Below are 16,394 nucleotides of genomic sequence, written 5' to 3'. Positions count from 1 at the left end.
TTATTTACATAATTTTAAACTATAAAGAGCATAAATTATTTTTCTAATCCAAAAAGACAATAATAATGTATTCCATTTCAGCAGCCCCACTCAACCCATCCTGGGCCTGCCAAGTGGTTCACAGACCCAAATTAAGAAAACTCTGACCTAAAGGGCTAGGCAGACAGCCACATAAATAAGACAAAATAAAACTAATGTGTTAGAGCAGTGGTTGGCAAGCTTTTCTGTAAAGGGTTAGACAGTAAATATTTTAGGCTTTGCAGGCCTTATGGTCTCTGTTGTAACTGATCAACTCAGCCACTGGAGCATGAAGGCAGTCACAAACAAAGGAATGTGTGTGGCTGTGTTCCAATAAAACTTTATTTATGACACTTTATTACAAAACGGGCAGTGGGCCATTTTGCCAGCCCCTGTGTTAGAGGTTCCAGCTCTTAGATGACTGGAATGTCTGAACTAGAGGCTGAGAGTGGTCAACTAACAAGTCCAAGGTAACGGAGCTAAGCAGGGTTGTGACCCCACTCAACAACCAGCCAACCTTGCTGCAGTCCAGAGACTCCAGCGCCCGACGCCTATAGCTGCTGCCCCCAAAGTCACAGCTCCTGGAGCAGGCGGAGAATGCGGGGAGGGAGCTCAGGACCCAGAGGAAGGCCCCGGCTGGGTGAGAGCCAGATGGTCTGGGAAGTGGGAGACTAGTCATCTGGGAGGAAGAGGGAGGGATCGTCTTTCCCTTCCTTCAAAGCACGTTGCTGACTCACTGCTGAGGTCAGAATTGGGTCTTTAGTATCCAAGTTACCATCTTCCTTTCTGCATCAAAAATAAAAATCCATATCAGATCAGGGATTAAATTCATATGCCCCGTGTCCAGCCTCCTGCTGATCACCAAGGAATATGAGATCCAGAAAAGTTTGAGACCTGGCTAACAGAGGGACCCAGGAGGTGGGCCTAGGAGCTGTGGGTACTCAGATGCTTGTGAGGCAGCCCCTCCAGTGCCTGGGATGCCTGAGGCAGCCAAAAAGTCTCCTGAGCAGAGAGCAGGCCTGAGTTAGGCCTTGAGAAGCAGGGAAATCTCCTTAGCAAAAGACCAAGACCATGGTCTGTTGCCTGCTCTTTCTGTATTTTTGTTCCAGTTCCCTCTGCTCCTTTCTTGTCTTCCTCTTCCTTTACTTTGCACCCCCGATTCTCCATCACAAGCGTGACAAGCCCATCTGTCCTTTCATGCCCACGCTCGAACAGACATTGTTAATCAATCCCCACAGTCTTTTAGCTGCTGGAGGAAGCCCTTATTAATCAATTGCAGTTGGAACAAAAACTAGAACCTATTTGCTATCCCTGCTGACCTTTCTGTTCCCCTCACCCTCTACTTAGCTCAGTGCCTACTTGCTCACTGAGACCCAGAGAGGTCAAGGGAAAATGCAGGGGGTTGCCAAGCTCTTCCTGGGGCCCTGTTGGGAGAGTCCTTCTCTCCGCAGAAGGACTGGTTCACACTTTTCCGTCTGTCCACCTCTTGAGTCTGCGCACGTGACTAAGCCTGACCTTCTCTCCCAGTGACCCCAGGCATGAAGATCTACATCGACCCCTTCACCTACGAAGACCCCAATGAGGCAGTGCGGGAGTTTGCCAAGGAAATTGACATCTCCTGTGTCAAAATTGAGCAGGTGATTGGAGCAGGTAGGTGACTGGTACTCTCCCAAGTACCATGGCCTCAGCCATGGGTAGGGGGGGACCACCCCAATGTGTACTCCTGGGGTGGAGGGTAGGATGCCTCAGAGGACCCTCCAAGGCCTGAAGACTCAGAATGTCCAAGGTGCAAGGGCTCCCAAAGATTTCCAGTAAAACTACCTCCTCATCACATGAGGAAACAGGCCCAGGGAAGGAGCTTGCTCACATCAGAGACCGAGCTAGTTCTGGGACCCGGTACTCTGGACTCTGTCTAATGCTTTGTCCTTCCTGCCATTCATCCCAGGTCCCTCGCTCCATCTCCCCAGGTCCCCCTACATCCTCACCCCACGCCCAGCCAAACACCACGGGTTGGCCATGAAGGGTTTACCCTTCCTCCTGAAGGTGGCTGAGACTCTTTGGGGCCCTTGCATTCTCTAAAGGGATTCTGTGTCTGCAAGGATTAACTGGCCCCAGGGGCAGAGGTGACAGGGAAGAGGGAGGTGGCGCTTCCACCTGCTAAGTGACATCCTGCCTCTTTGGTGTGTCTGTCCCAGGGGAGTTTGGTGAGGTATGCAGTGGCCACCTGAAGCTGCCGGGCAAGAGAGAGATCTTCGTGGCCATCAAGACCCTCAAGTCAGGCTATACTGAGAAGCAGCGCCGGGACTTTCTGAGCGAGGCCTCCATCATGGGCCAGTTCGACCATCCCAACGTCATCCACCTGGAGGGCGTGGTCACCAAGAGCACACCTGTGATGATCATCACTGAGTTCATGGAAAACGGCTCCCTGGACTCCTTCCTCCGGGTAGGGAAAGCCAAGAGTGGTGGGGCAGGAAGAGCAGTGGTGAACATAGCTTTATGCTGTCAGAGCCTGAAAGGTCTTGGAAAGATCATGGTCAAGAATGGCTTGCTTGCTGCCACTTTCTATTCCTTTACGCATGGCGTACATGCGTGCTAAGTCACTTCAGTTGTGTCTTGACTCTTTGCGACCCTATGGACTGTGGCTGTCCAGGCTCCTCTGTCCATGGGATTCTCCGAGCAAGAATACTGGAGTGGGTTGCCATGCCCTCCTCCAGGGAACCTCCCTGACCCAGGGATAGAGGGATTGAACCCACAACAGGCATTGCTAATAAATCCCAGACTCTCTCCACTAAACCCAGAAGCAATCTCAGAATCTTTCTCTATCAGGGAAACCACAGCCAGTTGATCAGAGTTGGCATACAACCTGAAATCTGTTCCCTCCAAGCACTTAGCCAGCCTTCTCATAACGCCCAAGAGAAAAACTGAAGCTCTAAGAGAAGCAGAGTGTGCCCAAGGTTACCCGGAGGCTCGAGATGAGAGCCAGGACTGGATCCAGGTCTCCTGACCCTTAGTCCAGAGTTTTCACCAGCTTTGGATTTCCCCAAAGCTATACAGGAAGAGTTTGGAGCACAAGGCAACAGACGAAAGTTCTAGGCCCCCCGAGAAGTCAGTCAACCAGCTAGATAAAGAGCACTGACTAGGAATCAGAAGTATGCCATTGGAAGGGGAGGGATAAACTGGAAGATTGGAACTGACACATACATGCTACTATAAATAGAATCTTTCCCATCATCGGGGTCTTCTCCAGTGAGTCAGATGCTGGGAAAGATTGAAGGCAAAAGGAGAGGAGGGCACCAGAGGATGAGATTGTTAGATGGCATCACTGACTCAATACACATGAACTTGGTTAAACTCTGGAAGATAGTGAAGGACAGGGAGGCCTCGCATGCTGCAGTCCATGGGAGTCAGACAGGACTTAGCAACTGAACAACAACATATATATATATATATATGCACACCTATAAGATAACTAACTAATAAGGACCTACTGTATAGCACAGGGAATTCTACTCAGTACTTTGTAATGACCTATATGGGAAAAGAATCTAAAAAGAGTGGGTATACGTATAACTGATTCACTTTGCTGTACACCTGAAACTAATGCCGCATTGTAGATCAGTTATACAGCAATAAAAAAAAATTTTTTTAAGAAGTATGCCACTGAACTACCTATTTAACAAATATTTATTAAGCACCTAGTATGTGCCAGGAGCCTTCCATGCACCTTCTTGTTGAACACTGAGTGCCCTAGAAGGTGGGCATTACTTATTCCCATTTAACACACAGTTGAGGAAACAGGGGCTTCCCTGGTGGCTCAGCTGGTAAAGAATCTGCCTGCAATGCAGGAGACCCCAGTTCAATTCCTTGGTTGGGAAGATCTGCTGGAGAAGGGATAGGCTACACTCCGGTATTCTTGGGCTTCCCTGGTGGCTCAGCTGGTAAAGAATCCACTTGCAATGCAGGAGACCTGGGTTCAATGGGTGGGTGGGGAAGAGCCCCTGGAGGAGGGAAAGGCCTGGTATTCTGGCCTGGAGAATTCCATGGACTGTATAATCCATGGGGTTGTAAAGAGTTGGACATGACTGAGCGACTTTGACTTTCAAGACTCTGAGAGGTTAGGTCACATGTCCAAAGTTGCACAGCCAGCAAGGGAAAAAGCCAGAATCCAACCAGCCCCGGAGTCCATGTTCTCTCCGCCACCCTGAAACCAGCCTCTCCTTGGCCTCTGTATGGCCTGAGCATCTGAGCCCTTTCCACAGGGAGCCCAGGCCAGGGCGACAGGGCCCCAGTCTGGTGTCCCACTGTGAGAAAGCTCCAGAGATCTGACACACGCACTTCCAGTCACTCTGTGTTTCCTCCACTTCTCCCAAAGCAAAATGACGGGCAGTTCACAGTCATCCAGCTGGTGGGCATGCTACGGGGCATCGCGGCTGGCATGAAGTACCTGGCCGACATGAACTACGTCCACCGCGACCTGGCCGCCCGCAACATCCTCGTCAACAGCAACCTGGTCTGCAAGGTTTCTGACTTCGGGCTCTCACGCTTCCTGGAGGACGATACCTCAGACCCCACGTATACCAGCGCCCTGGTAAGACGGAGGCAGGGAACAGCGGAGCCGCAGGGCCGGGAAAGAGGGCGGACGTCCGTCTCTCCCCACAACACATTCTCACCAACACTTGCTCATGCCAAGCGCTGTTCTGAGCCCTGGAGAGGTAGAGACATAAACCCCGATTTCTGCCCTCTTGGAGCTCACAGGCTGGTGGGCACAGATGTACAGAGCACTACTGAGCAATGGGGCTAAGAGTCAGACACCAGACTTAGGAGGCAGAGGAAGGCTTGCTAAGAGGGAATGATAGCTGAGCTGAAAGCCAAGTGCCAGTAAAAGTTTGCCAGATGCTGTATTCTCATGGGCAGGTGTGACTGGCACACAGGCTGTCGGGAAAAGTGGTGGGCAACCATGCTGGAGAGGTAGGCAGGGCCACATCTTGGAGACCCTTGATTGCCCAGGCTCAGGACTCTCTCCTGAAAGCTGTTAGGGTTGTTGAAGAGTTGCAGGGAGGCGGGGCAGGGTGGGGGTGGTGGTTTTGCTTTTTGGCTGTGCTGGGTCTTCTCTGAGGCATGCAATTGTGCTTCCCTAGTTGAAGCTCCAGAGCATGGGCTCAGTAGTTGCCGTGGATGAGCTTAGTTGCCTCACAGCATGTAGGATCCTAGTTCCCCAGCCAGAGATCAAACCCATGTCCCCTGCTTTGGAAAGATGAATTCTTAACCACTGGACGACCAGGGAAGGCCCTGTTGAAGAGTTTTAAACAGAAAGGAATAAGACAGTCTAGGGAAGCAATAAGGCACTTTGTGACTGTGCAGCATGGGGCGGAGGGTAGGGAGCTTTGCCAGAAGAGGCCATTCGGCTCAGCTTCCCACCCATTGACGCTCCCTGTCCTGCTCCCCAGGGTGGGAAGATCCCCATCCGCTGGACGGCCCCAGAGGCCATCCAGTACCGGAAGTTCACCTCGGCCAGTGACGTCTGGAGCTACGGCATCGTCATGTGGGAGGTGATGTCCTACGGGGAACGGCCCTACTGGGATATGACCAACCAAGACGTAAGTCTGCAAGGAGGTGGGCACAGCCTCTCTGGCCAGCCAGGCGGGAGGGGAGGACCTAGAACTCTAGGGCTTTTGCTCGACTTTCAGCAGGTAGGAGCAAGGTCCCTGAGATCCTGGGTCCGGGCAGCTCCCAGCACAGTGTTGGTTGATTCAAACATCTGCACAGGACCCTGGACTCTGCAGGGGGTCAGGAGGAGAAAAGGCCCATGCATGCATGCTAAGTCGCTTCATTCGTATCCAGCTCTTTGCGACCTGTGGACTGTAGCCAGCCAGCTCCTCTGTCCATGGGATTCTCCAGGCAAGAATACTGGAGAGGGGTTGCCATTCTCTTCTCCAGGGGATCTTCCCAGGCCAAGAATCAAACCCGCATCTCTTATGTTTCCTGCATTGGCAGGCAGGTTCATTACCACTAGCACCACCTGGGAAGCCCAGAAAAGGCCCCCCCATCCACAAATAGGCAGATCTTCAGGATCCAGCCACCTGTGGCCAACCCTAAGCAACCATGTCTGCCCCTCAGGGGTTCACCTCCCATATGAGGGACAAGACAGTCATTCAGGGACCCAGATGGAGTTAACAGGTGCTATGTATGGCCAGGTGGTAAAGTGAAGAAGGCAGGCATCAAACCCTGCAGGTGCTCAGGAAAGGGAACATGGCACAGTTAGCCATGAGGTCTATACCGATAGCTGGGACTCAAACAGTAGTGAGACTTGAAGATGTGAGGACGTCCAGTGGAAGGAACAGCCTGTGCCAAGGCCCAGAAGTGGGATGACGAGGGGTCATGTTGGGGAGCAGTGGAAAGTTGGTCAGAACAGTTGCTGAGGTTCAGTAATGGGGTGTTTGAAAGTCCCTCTCTAGGAATTCTGATTTGCAACAATGCAGAACAGGGAATAAATACCTGAGCAGGGAAGATACCCACAGTCAAGCTGGGGAAGACAAATTTGGCCCTGCGGGCAGGACAGCTTGGAGAGGTGTTTGGGCTCCTTTCCCCTAACAGAGCAGCCAAAGGGGGGTTGCTCACAGGAGGGTGGGCCTGGTGGACCCTAAGGCAGAAGGTATCTTGGGGTGCTGAGTGGAAGGGGAGCCAGATGCCCAGCTTCCAGGCCAGACTGAGGTCAGAGATGGTGGGAACCCAGGCTGCCTCCAGGAAGTGAAGATGGTTGCCATGGCGCAATCAAATAAGCCCGTCCTGCAACGCCCTGGGGGCAGAGCCAGAGAACAGATGCGCTTACCTCACCCCCGGAATCCCTCCCTGCCCCTCCCCAGGTAATCAACGCCATAGAACAGGACTACCGGCTCCCACCGCCCATGGACTGCCCGAGCGCGCTGCACCAGCTCATGCTGGACTGCTGGCAGAAGGACCGCAACCACCGGCCCAAGTTCGGCCAGATCGTCAACACGCTGGACAAGATGATCCGCAACCCCAACAGCCTCAAAGCCATGGCGCCGCTCTCTTCCGGGTACGTCCCCCGCCCCGCCCCTTTTCCCAGAGCCGCCTGGCCCCGCCCACTCCCGCGGTTGCTGAATTGGGATGGGGAAGGACAGTGCCAGGGTTTTTTGGCGGGCTGCCTGCCTTGCGGTGCAGGGTGCAGGGCACAGGCTATCCTGAGGAGGAGAGGGAAGCCCGAGATGGGTGGGAGAGAAAGCATCTTTTAAAACGTGATCAGAGAGGACACGAGAAATTATCAGTATCTTTTTGTAAAATATTTATTTGGCTGTGCTGGATCTTGGACGTGGCTCGCAGGATCTTTAGCTGTAGCATGTGGAGGATCTTGTTCCCTGACCAGGGATGGAGCCAGGCTCCCCCCCTGCACTGGGAGTTTGGAGTCCTAGCCACTGGACCACCAGGGAAGTCCCAGTTCTCAGGATCTTGGTGAATAGATTTACTCCTCACTCAGGTTCCTACTTCACACTTAAACCTGGACCCTCTAACTTGGATTTGCATCCTCCTCGACACAGCCATGCTTTCACACACACACACACACACACACACACACACACACACACACACACCGTCCTACACACGTACATGAACGCTCATTTGGGCACAAACGCTCATGCTTATGCTCACAATCTCACACACACAGATACACTCATTCCCAAGCTCTCACATGTACACACAACCATACGTATCTGAGCATGCACATTCAGAAGTACTCACAGACCACAGAAAACACAGGCACGCATGCCCCCACGCTGGAGTTGCCATCCTCGTAGCAGAGACTGGCTCAGGTGCACAGGCATCAGCTTCAATGATCCGAGCGCTTCCCTTTGCCCAGTGGTCCCAGGGCACCCTGCACCAGACCTGCATCCAACGCTGGCTCTCCCTGGGCGGCTTTCACAGACTGGTCCCAGCCCTGCACATCCTTACTCTTCAGGACCCTCGACCCCGCGGGCTGTCTGAGGGGTGTCTGGCTAAATATCCTCAGGGTCCAGGGCTGGCTGTGTCCAGAGACTCTCTGGGCCCAAGTCCTTCACCTGCCAGGAGATGTCCATGTATGCCCCTTCCCATCCCTCCTCACCACAACCCTGCCTCAGCTACTCCTGATTCTCTGGATAAAAATCATTCTGAGCGTTTAGCCTCATGATGGTCACTTCACACCTTGCCTGCCTGGAAGTCATTCCCACCAGCCCCACCAGCTGTGTCTGGACTTTGGAGATGTGGTCCACAAGATCGGCTTCCTGTAGCATAGCCAGGGTAGGGGAGGACAGAGAAGGGCATTGGGAGAGGAAATGACAAGTACTCAGCACAGTGATGGGACTTTCCTGGCGGTCCAGTGGCTGACTCCACTCCCAAATGCAGAGAGTCTGGGTTTGATCTCTGGTCAGAGAACTAGATCCCACATGTCACAGCTAAGAGTTGGCATGCCACAACTAAGACCGGGCATAAATAGATGATAGATAGATAAAATCAGCACAGTTAGTCCAACTGAAACCCTCTCCCCCAAAGCAGCGGCATGGAGACATGTCCCCGCCTCACCGCTGTGTTCCAGCCTCTCAGTGGTCCCCTAGAGGCTTCCCTAGACTGTCCAGATGGCCCCAGCTTTGAGACCTGCACACATACTCACTCTCACCTACTCACACATACACATGTGCACATTTATGTGGGTTCAGACTCACACCTGCTCTCACACAGAAGTGGCCACATGCATACACACTGTGTTCACACACATGGATGCACACGGGCCAGTACACACGCAGCCTGCATCTGTACCCACGCCCACGCTTACCCTCACCCCTAGGGCAGCACATGCACTGACCGTACCTGTCACCACCCCATCCCCTAGAATCAACCTGCCATTGCTGGACCGCACGATCCCCGACTACACCAGCTTTAACACAGTGGACGAGTGGCTGGAGGCCATTAAGATGGGGCAGTACAAGGAGAGCTTCGCCAATGCTGGCTTCACCTCCTTCGATGTCGTGTCACAGATGATGATGGAGTAAGTGCCCAGCCGCCTCCACCCATCACCGTGAGGCCCCCTCCCCACCCATCCTGCCAAGCACAGGGGCTCTGGAGAGTGAGGAATCAACAGTGTCCCAGCAGGGATATGGGGGACCAAGGAGCAAGATGGCCAATGCAGAAATCACATTCTGATCAACATCTGGGTCTCCTGCCACCCACTGGCTTTTCAGTTCAGTTCAGTCGCTCAGTCGTGTCCGACTCTTTGCGACCCCATGGACTGCAGCACACCAGGCCTCCCTGTCCATCACCATCTCCTGGAGTTTACTCAGACTCATGTCCACCGAGTCGGTGATACCATCCAACCATCTCGTCCTTTGTCATCCCCTTTTCCTGCTGCCTTCAATCAATCTTTCCCATCATCAGGGTCTTCTCAAATGAGTCTGCTGATTTCCTTTAGGATGGACTGGTTGGATCTCCTTTCCGTCCAAGGGACTCTCAAAAGTCTTCTCCAACACCATAGTTCAAAAGCATCAGTTCTTTGGCACTCAGCTTTCTTTATAGCCCAACTCTCACATCCATACATGACTACTGGAAAAACCATAGCCTTGACTAGATGGACCTTTGTTGGCAAAGTAATATCTCTGGTTTTTAGTAAGCTGTCTAGGTTGGTCATAACTTTTCTTGCAAGGAGCAAGCGTCTTTTAATTTTATGGCTGCAGTCACCATCTGCCGTGATTTTGGAGCCCAAAAAAATAGTCTGTCACTATTTCCATTGTTTCCCTATCTATTTGCCATGAAGTCATGGGACCAGATGCCATGATCTTCGTTTTCTTAAGCCAACTTTTTCACTCTCTTCTTTCAGTTTCATCAAGAGGCTAAGGGTGGTGTCATCTGCATATCTAAGGTTATTGATATTTCTCCTGCCAATCTTGATTCTAGCTTGTGCTTCTTCCAGCCCAGTGTTTCTCATGATGTACTCTGCATAGAAGTTAAATAAGCAGGGTGACAATATACAGCCTTGATGAACTCCTTTCCCGATTTGGAACAAGTCTGTTGTTCCATGTCCAGTTCTAACTGTTGCTTCCTGACCTGCATACAGATTTCTCAGGAGGCAGATCAGGTGGTCTGGTATTCCCATCTCTTTCAGAATTTTCTACAGTTTATTGTGATCCACACAGTCAAAGGCTTTGGCATAGTCAATAAAGCAGATGTTTTCCTGGGACCCTCTTGCTTTTTCGATGATCCAGTGGATGTTGGCAATTTGGTCTCTGGTTTCCTCTTGGTTTTCTAAATCCAGCTTGAACATCTGGAAGTTTATGGTTCACATACTGCTGAAGCCTGGCTTGGAGAATTTTGAACATTACTTTGCTAGCGTGTGAGATAAGTAAAATTGTGTGATAGTTTCAGCATTCTTTGGCATTGCCTTTGGGATTGGAATGAAAACTGACCTTTTCCAGTCCTGTGGCCACTCCTGAGTTTTCCAAATTTCCTGGCATATTGAGTGCAGCACTTTCACAGCATCATCTTTTCAGATTTGAAATAGCTGAACTGCAATTCCATCGCTCCACTAGCTTTGTTCATAGTGATATTTCCTAAGGCCCACTTGACTTCACATTCTAGGATGTCTGGCTCTAGGTGAGTGATCACACCATCGTGCTTATCTGGGTCGTGAAGATCTTTTTTGTACAGTTCTTCTGTGTATTTTTGCCACCTCTTCTTAATATCTTCTGCTTCTGTTAGGTCCATACCATTTCTGTCCTTTATTGTGCCCATCTTTGCATGAAAATTTCCCTTGGTATCTCTGATTTTCTTGAAGAGATATCTAGTCTTTCCCATTCTATTGTTTTCCTCTATTTCTTTGCATTGATTCACTGAGGAAGGCTTTCTTATCTCTCCTTGCTATTCTTTGGAACCCTGCATTCATATGGGTGTATCTTTCCTTTTCTCCTTTGCCTTTCACTTCTCTTCTTTTCATAACTGTTTGTACAGGCTTCTCAGACAAACTTTTTGCATTTCTTTTTCTTGGGGGTGGTCTTGATCACTTCCTCCTGTACAATGTCACAAACCTCCATCCAAAGTTCTTCAGGCTGTCTGTCTATCAGATCTAATCCCTTAAATCTGTTTCTTACTTCCACTGTATAATCATAAGGGATTTGATTTAGGTCATACCTGAATGGTCTAGTGGTTTTCCCTACTTTCTTCAACTCAAGTCTGAATGTGGCAATAAGGAATTCATGATCTGAGCCACAGTCATCTCCCAGTCTTGTTTTTGCTGACTGTATAGAGTTTCTCCATCTTTGGCTGCAAAGAATATAATCAATCTGCAATCTGATTTCAGTATTGACCATCTGAGTGACCTTGAGCAAATCACAGGACTCCCCTTAGCCTCAGTTTTCTCTTCTGTGAACTGGGGTGTGGTAGAAAGAGCAGCAGAGATAAAAAGCGAACACATGGGTACTTAGTTCTTGCAGGGTCATGCAGGGTCCCTTCTCGTCCCCTGCAGCAAAGGAGACGCGTACACCTAGGTGCCCTCAATCCCAACCCCCTCTCTCCCGATCTTAACATTCACTCACTCCAGCTCCCCTCCCCCTTCCCTTGCTCTCTCCAGTGAGAAACCCCTGGAATAGCCCAGGTGGTTCTACCTGGATGGAGTCCCTCCACCCTCACGTGTCCCTAACACATGTGCTTCTCTCCCCAAAGGGACATTCTCCGGGTTGGGGTCACCCTGGCTGGTCACCAGAAAAAAATCCTCAACAGTATCCAGGTGATGCGGGCACAGATGAACCAGATCCAGTCGGTGGAGGTTTGACGTTCACCTGCCTCGGCTCACCGCTTCCTCCAGGCCCCGCCCCCTCCGCGCCCCCAAGCCGGCCCCTGGTTCTCGGTCCACCGCAGGGTCAGCAGCCACCTGCCAGGAGGCCACCGGCAACAGGAAGAACCAAGCAGCGCTCCAGCCAGGAGACGTCACCAAGAATATGTGCAACTCAGATGATGGAAAAAAAGGGAATGGGAACAAAAGAAAATAGATCCCGGGAGGGGGCGGGAAATACCGAGGAATATTTTTAAAGAGGATTCTCATAAGGAAAGCAATCATCGTTCTTGGAGGAAAAACGAAAAGAAAAAAAAAAAAAAGGGCTTGGGAGATCCATGCAGTTTGTCCCACCGGAGATCAAAAGCAGTTTCTCTCCAACTCCCTCTGGGAAGGTGACCTGGCGGGCGCCAAGAAACACGTTCAGGAAAACAAATGTGAAGGGGAGAGACGGGGGCCCACCCTTCTCTCCTGTCCCTAGCGCTGCTCTTCCAGGTCTCGCTCAACAGCAACGTGCCAAGCGGATGGACAGGCGGACAGGCAGCCACCCCTGGAACCAGCCTGGGAACATCCAATCCTGCTGCTCCCGGGCGATCAGAATCTTTCTATCTTTGGAAAATATTTTAGAAATTCCAATGAAAGAGACTTGTTTCCCCTGTCAGCTCCCGGGGCTGCGAAGGGAGTTCTGTCCCCCTGGGTCAGGGAGAACATGGGGACACCTGAAAGGTCAGCCTTCCTGAGGCTGGGCACAGCACCCACCGCCGCCTGGATCTGAAGCTGCATGCCCAGATCACGGGCGCAGCGCGGCGGCCCCCGCCCAGCAGGGCACCCACTCCCACCAGCCCCCATCCGGAGGACTAGCTACGACTGCCACCAAGGACTGCTCCTGCATCTGGGTTTGTTTACAGCAATTCGTGGACTCGGGGGTATTTTTGGTCAGGGGTGGATTTGGTTTGGGTGGGTGGGGCGGGCGGGACTTGTTGGTTGTTTTTTTTTTTTTTTTTATGACAATGAAGTGACACTTTGACATTTCCTACCTTTTGAGGACTTGATCCTTCTCCAGGAAGAAGGTGCTTTCTGCTTACTGACTTAGGCAATACACCAAGGGCGAGATTTTATATGCACATTTCTGGATTTTTTATATGGTTTTCATTGACATCCTTCCCTCCTCCTCACCCCTCCCCCACTCCGCAGAGAGTTTCCCTCCCGCTGCCAGGCCTCACCAAAGCCAACTGCCTAGGGGCCATCTGGGCCACTCAGAGACTGAGGTTTGGGCAGAGGGTAGAGGGCCAAGGTGGAGGACCAATCCCACCCCAGGACTGTCTCTGAGAGCAAGAGATTAAGAAGGGAGAGGCGGCCGCGGGGTCAGAAGTCTCTGCCTGCATCTTGGCGCTCCTTCTGGCCCAGTCTGTCCAGTATTTTGCAGGTAAATCGGCCCCTCCGAGGTTCCCGAGTGCCCTCAGATGGCCAGAACCCACTTTGTCTCTGGAAAGCCTCAATCAGGCTGCACCAGAGGCCAGGACCCGGATCGTTCACTGTGATACCCCAGCCCTCGAGCGGGTCACCCTCAGACCATGTGCTGCCAGGCTCCTCTCCTCCGCTGGTAGGACAACCCGTGATTCTCTCCCCACCCCCTACCCTCCACCGGACCCTTGCCCAGGCCTGAAGGCCTTGGCCAGGAGAAAAACCATCCATCAAGGGGTCTGGCCACAGACTCTCTGCTGTGAGCAAATGCAGGTACCTGAGCGGAACAATCAGTTAGTGAATTGAATGGAAATAAAGGCTTTAGTTAGAAAATGACCTGTTCTCTGTAAGCAACGAGAGATCCTGGCACCCTTGGGACACATCAAGTGACCCATGATGCTCTTCTAAGGGACTGTTCCTTCCTCCGGGTTCAAGAAGGCCCAGGGCTGAGAAGACACATGGAGGATGCCAGTGGTCCAGGTGGCCTTCTCTGGCTTGTCAAAAGCACAGGCAATGAAAGTTGAGTTGGAAGTGGCTCAGAACTTGGGATCTGATGTCCTATGAGTCACTGAGCCACTGCAGGATACAGCAGGAGCAGGGAGTTTGACCACCATGCCCTCGGCATTTCTGGGCCAGAGGAAGGGGACCCGGGGAATTGAGTGAGCGGTGACGAGAGTGTGAGGGTCCCTAGTCAAAGCCACATCTAATATCATCTTATGCTGGTCAACTCTGACAGCCTCTGAGCAGACGGGCTTCTACTCACAATCAGAATTCTGATTGTGTGAGGAGGCAGCTGGGGTGAGGAAAGCCAGGGACACCGCATCTCAGGACCATTCCCTTTGTCTAGGAGACTGACCAGTTGAGAAAGGCTCAGGCCGCAGGTGGTCAACCAAACGCCCCTCGGGTTGAGCAAGCATCCAACACGGACCAGCCTGTCATCTGTCACTCACCTGTTCTCAGAGCCCAAGACGCAAGGGGAAGGAAGGGATTTAGAGGGGAGCACAGACCCCCAGGGGGAACAGCAGAGTGAGCCACAGGGAAGGCCTTGGCTGGCTTCCCACGAACCGGCCAGCCTTGGCCCAGCCAGCTGCCCTCTGTGCCCCAAAGATGCCCAGCACGGGTGGCAGCTGTCCCAGCACACAAGGTCACCTTCTGGAGGGAGCTGCCCTGATGCTCTTTAGATTAACTCCCGTCTTCCCAGCCTGCCCCCACCCCCACCCCCAGCCCCGCTGCTGGGGGCCCCACAGGGGGCTGGCATTCAGTGCTTCCTGTCAGATGGCTTCCTGTCCTAAGCCGCTAGGCTGGTGTCGGCTAGCCAGCTCATCTGCCCATCCACCCTTCAGGGCCAGAGTCCTCAGGTCCATGTGCCTGCTTCTCAAGAGCGAGGGTGCTACCCAGACCCTCTGTCCCCACTTCAGGGTAACAGACGGACACCACCGTGACTGTGCCGGGTGCAGGCAGATGCTTACCTCTCCCCGCGGCTGGGGCAGCTTGCCCACCACCTCTAGCTTGCTTCTCAGTGGGGAGGGCGGACCACGCTGCCAAGCGCCTTCCACAACGCTGCCTGCTCACCCAGACATACCACCCAGAGCCACCCGCTGCCTGGTTACTAATCCTTGCCTGGCTCAGGCTCCCAAGTGCCAGTCCCCCAAGTGCCAGCCCCCACCTGCCCAGCAGTGGGAGAGGCGTTTCCGGCTGCCCTGCGTGCAGTTGGTACTTGAGGAAAGAAAGCTGCCTTGTAAACAGGGGCCGGGGCACCGTGGAAATGGGGACCAGCTGCTCTGAGAGGGTGTGACCAGCAGATCTGCACAGGGCCAGGCCGGGTAATAGAGCAATCGTGCCGTCACCCCCACTCCTAACCCTAACTGCCCTGGAAGTCCCCCGCCCCCAGATGAGTTACTGTTGATGATCAGCAGGTCTCCTCCTGGGGGATGATATTCCAAATATTGATAAACTGGTTTAAGATGCGGGCAAACCGATCAGAAGCGATGACAGCCTCAGGGCTCGACCCAAAGGCCCCAGAGGAGGGGCTGGGGTGGCGCTCGGGGAGATTCTTAGGGACTCGGGGCGCGAGCTGTTTACTGCAGCCCGTGGTGCCTCCTGCTCAGATGGCATCAGTGTGAATTTCCGCATCGTTTCTGGCTGGTCCCTCTCAGGGAGCCCTCTGCTGCCCTCTTGTGTGCAGTCACTAGTTTGACAGCCCTCCATCCAGCTCATGTCCAGAATCCTCACCCCCCAGACCACTGCCCACCCTGGTGCTGGGCCCTCAGCCACGCCTGGCTCCCCACCCCCGCACCCCTGAAGTTCCCAGTGGTACCAAAGGCTGAAGACTTGTCAGAGGAATTAATGTACATGCATTCGAAGGTCAGGATGAGGTATGATGCTGGCCCAGATGCGCACTGCCGCCTGACTGGCAGCTCTGTCATTAAGACACGGATCTAGGCAAGCCGGCTCCCCTCCTGAGCCTCAGGCTCTCGTTTGTAAAGCAAGAGGCCTGGATTGGGTGTGCCAAGGGTACAAAACACTTTACAAACCCCAGTCCTGTGAGGAGGGGCTATTTCCTTCCATAAATGGGGATGGACTGAGGGAGAATGGGCTCAGAGAGAGAAAGTAACTTGCTCAGGAAAGGGCAGACCAGGCTGTATCTACCTGTTTCCAATACCCACCCCACCATGCTCAGTTAAGACAGCATGAAGCACCTGGCAGTCTGAACACTGGTTGGTAAGAGAAGGGAAAGGTCAAAGGGGCTGGAGTGGTCAGGGAGGGCTTCGTGGAGGAGGCTGTCTTGACAGTTAACAGAGGTTTGGAGAAAGGTCACTCCTAGTGGGAGGCGCAGTGTACCCAAAGATGCGAAGGCCAGTATGGTTAACAGTGAGGAGTCGTGTCCGGATGGGCCAGAGCAGTGCTGGGAGGTGGGGGGCTGGTTTAGGGAAGGTTGAGGCGGCTTGGACAGGAGGGACAGTCCAGCCACAGCAGGTCCTTGAGCAGAAGAGTAGCAGCGTGAGCATCAGGTTCTAGGAGGAGTTGGTTCAGCCATTAGAGGGGAGCAGCATGCTTCACAGCTCCCCCTCCACTCCCCCGAGGGGGCAAGAGCCCCCTG

At 52.8% G+C, this 16,394-nt stretch overlaps 1 protein-coding gene across 3 annotated transcripts in view; it reads left to right on the top strand.

The window, feature by feature from the left end:
* EPHB2 (EPH receptor B2) overlaps positions 1–12,954 on the top strand; it is a 215,621-nt gene extending 202,667 nt beyond the window's left edge. For 2 of the 3 annotated variants that reach the window (XM_069575031.1, XM_069575029.1), the window contains exons 10-16: positions 1,546–1,668; positions 2,214–2,461; positions 4,391–4,606; positions 5,466–5,615; positions 6,882–7,075; positions 8,903–9,058; positions 11,722–12,954. In XM_069575031.1, the coding sequence (XP_069431132.1) occupies positions 1,546–1,668; positions 2,214–2,461; positions 4,391–4,606; positions 5,466–5,615; positions 6,882–7,075; positions 8,903–9,058; positions 11,722–11,830 (1,196 nt within the window). In that variant the 3' untranslated portion in view covers positions 11,831–12,954. The remainder of the gene's footprint in view (positions 1–1,545; positions 1,669–2,213; positions 2,462–4,390; positions 4,607–5,465; positions 5,616–6,881; positions 7,076–8,902; positions 9,059–11,721) is intronic. The other variant, XM_069575030.1, reaches the window with a different exon arrangement.
* The last annotated feature ends 3,440 nt before the right edge of the window (positions 12,955–16,394 follow it).

Source organism: Ovis canadensis, chromosome 2 (assembly GCF_042477335.2).
Source record: "Ovis canadensis isolate MfBH-ARS-UI-01 breed Bighorn chromosome 2, ARS-UI_OviCan_v2, whole genome shotgun sequence".
Taxonomy (NCBI): Eukaryota; Metazoa; Chordata; class Mammalia; order Artiodactyla; family Bovidae; genus Ovis; species Ovis canadensis.
This window is presented reverse-complemented; position numbering and strand designations above follow the sequence as displayed.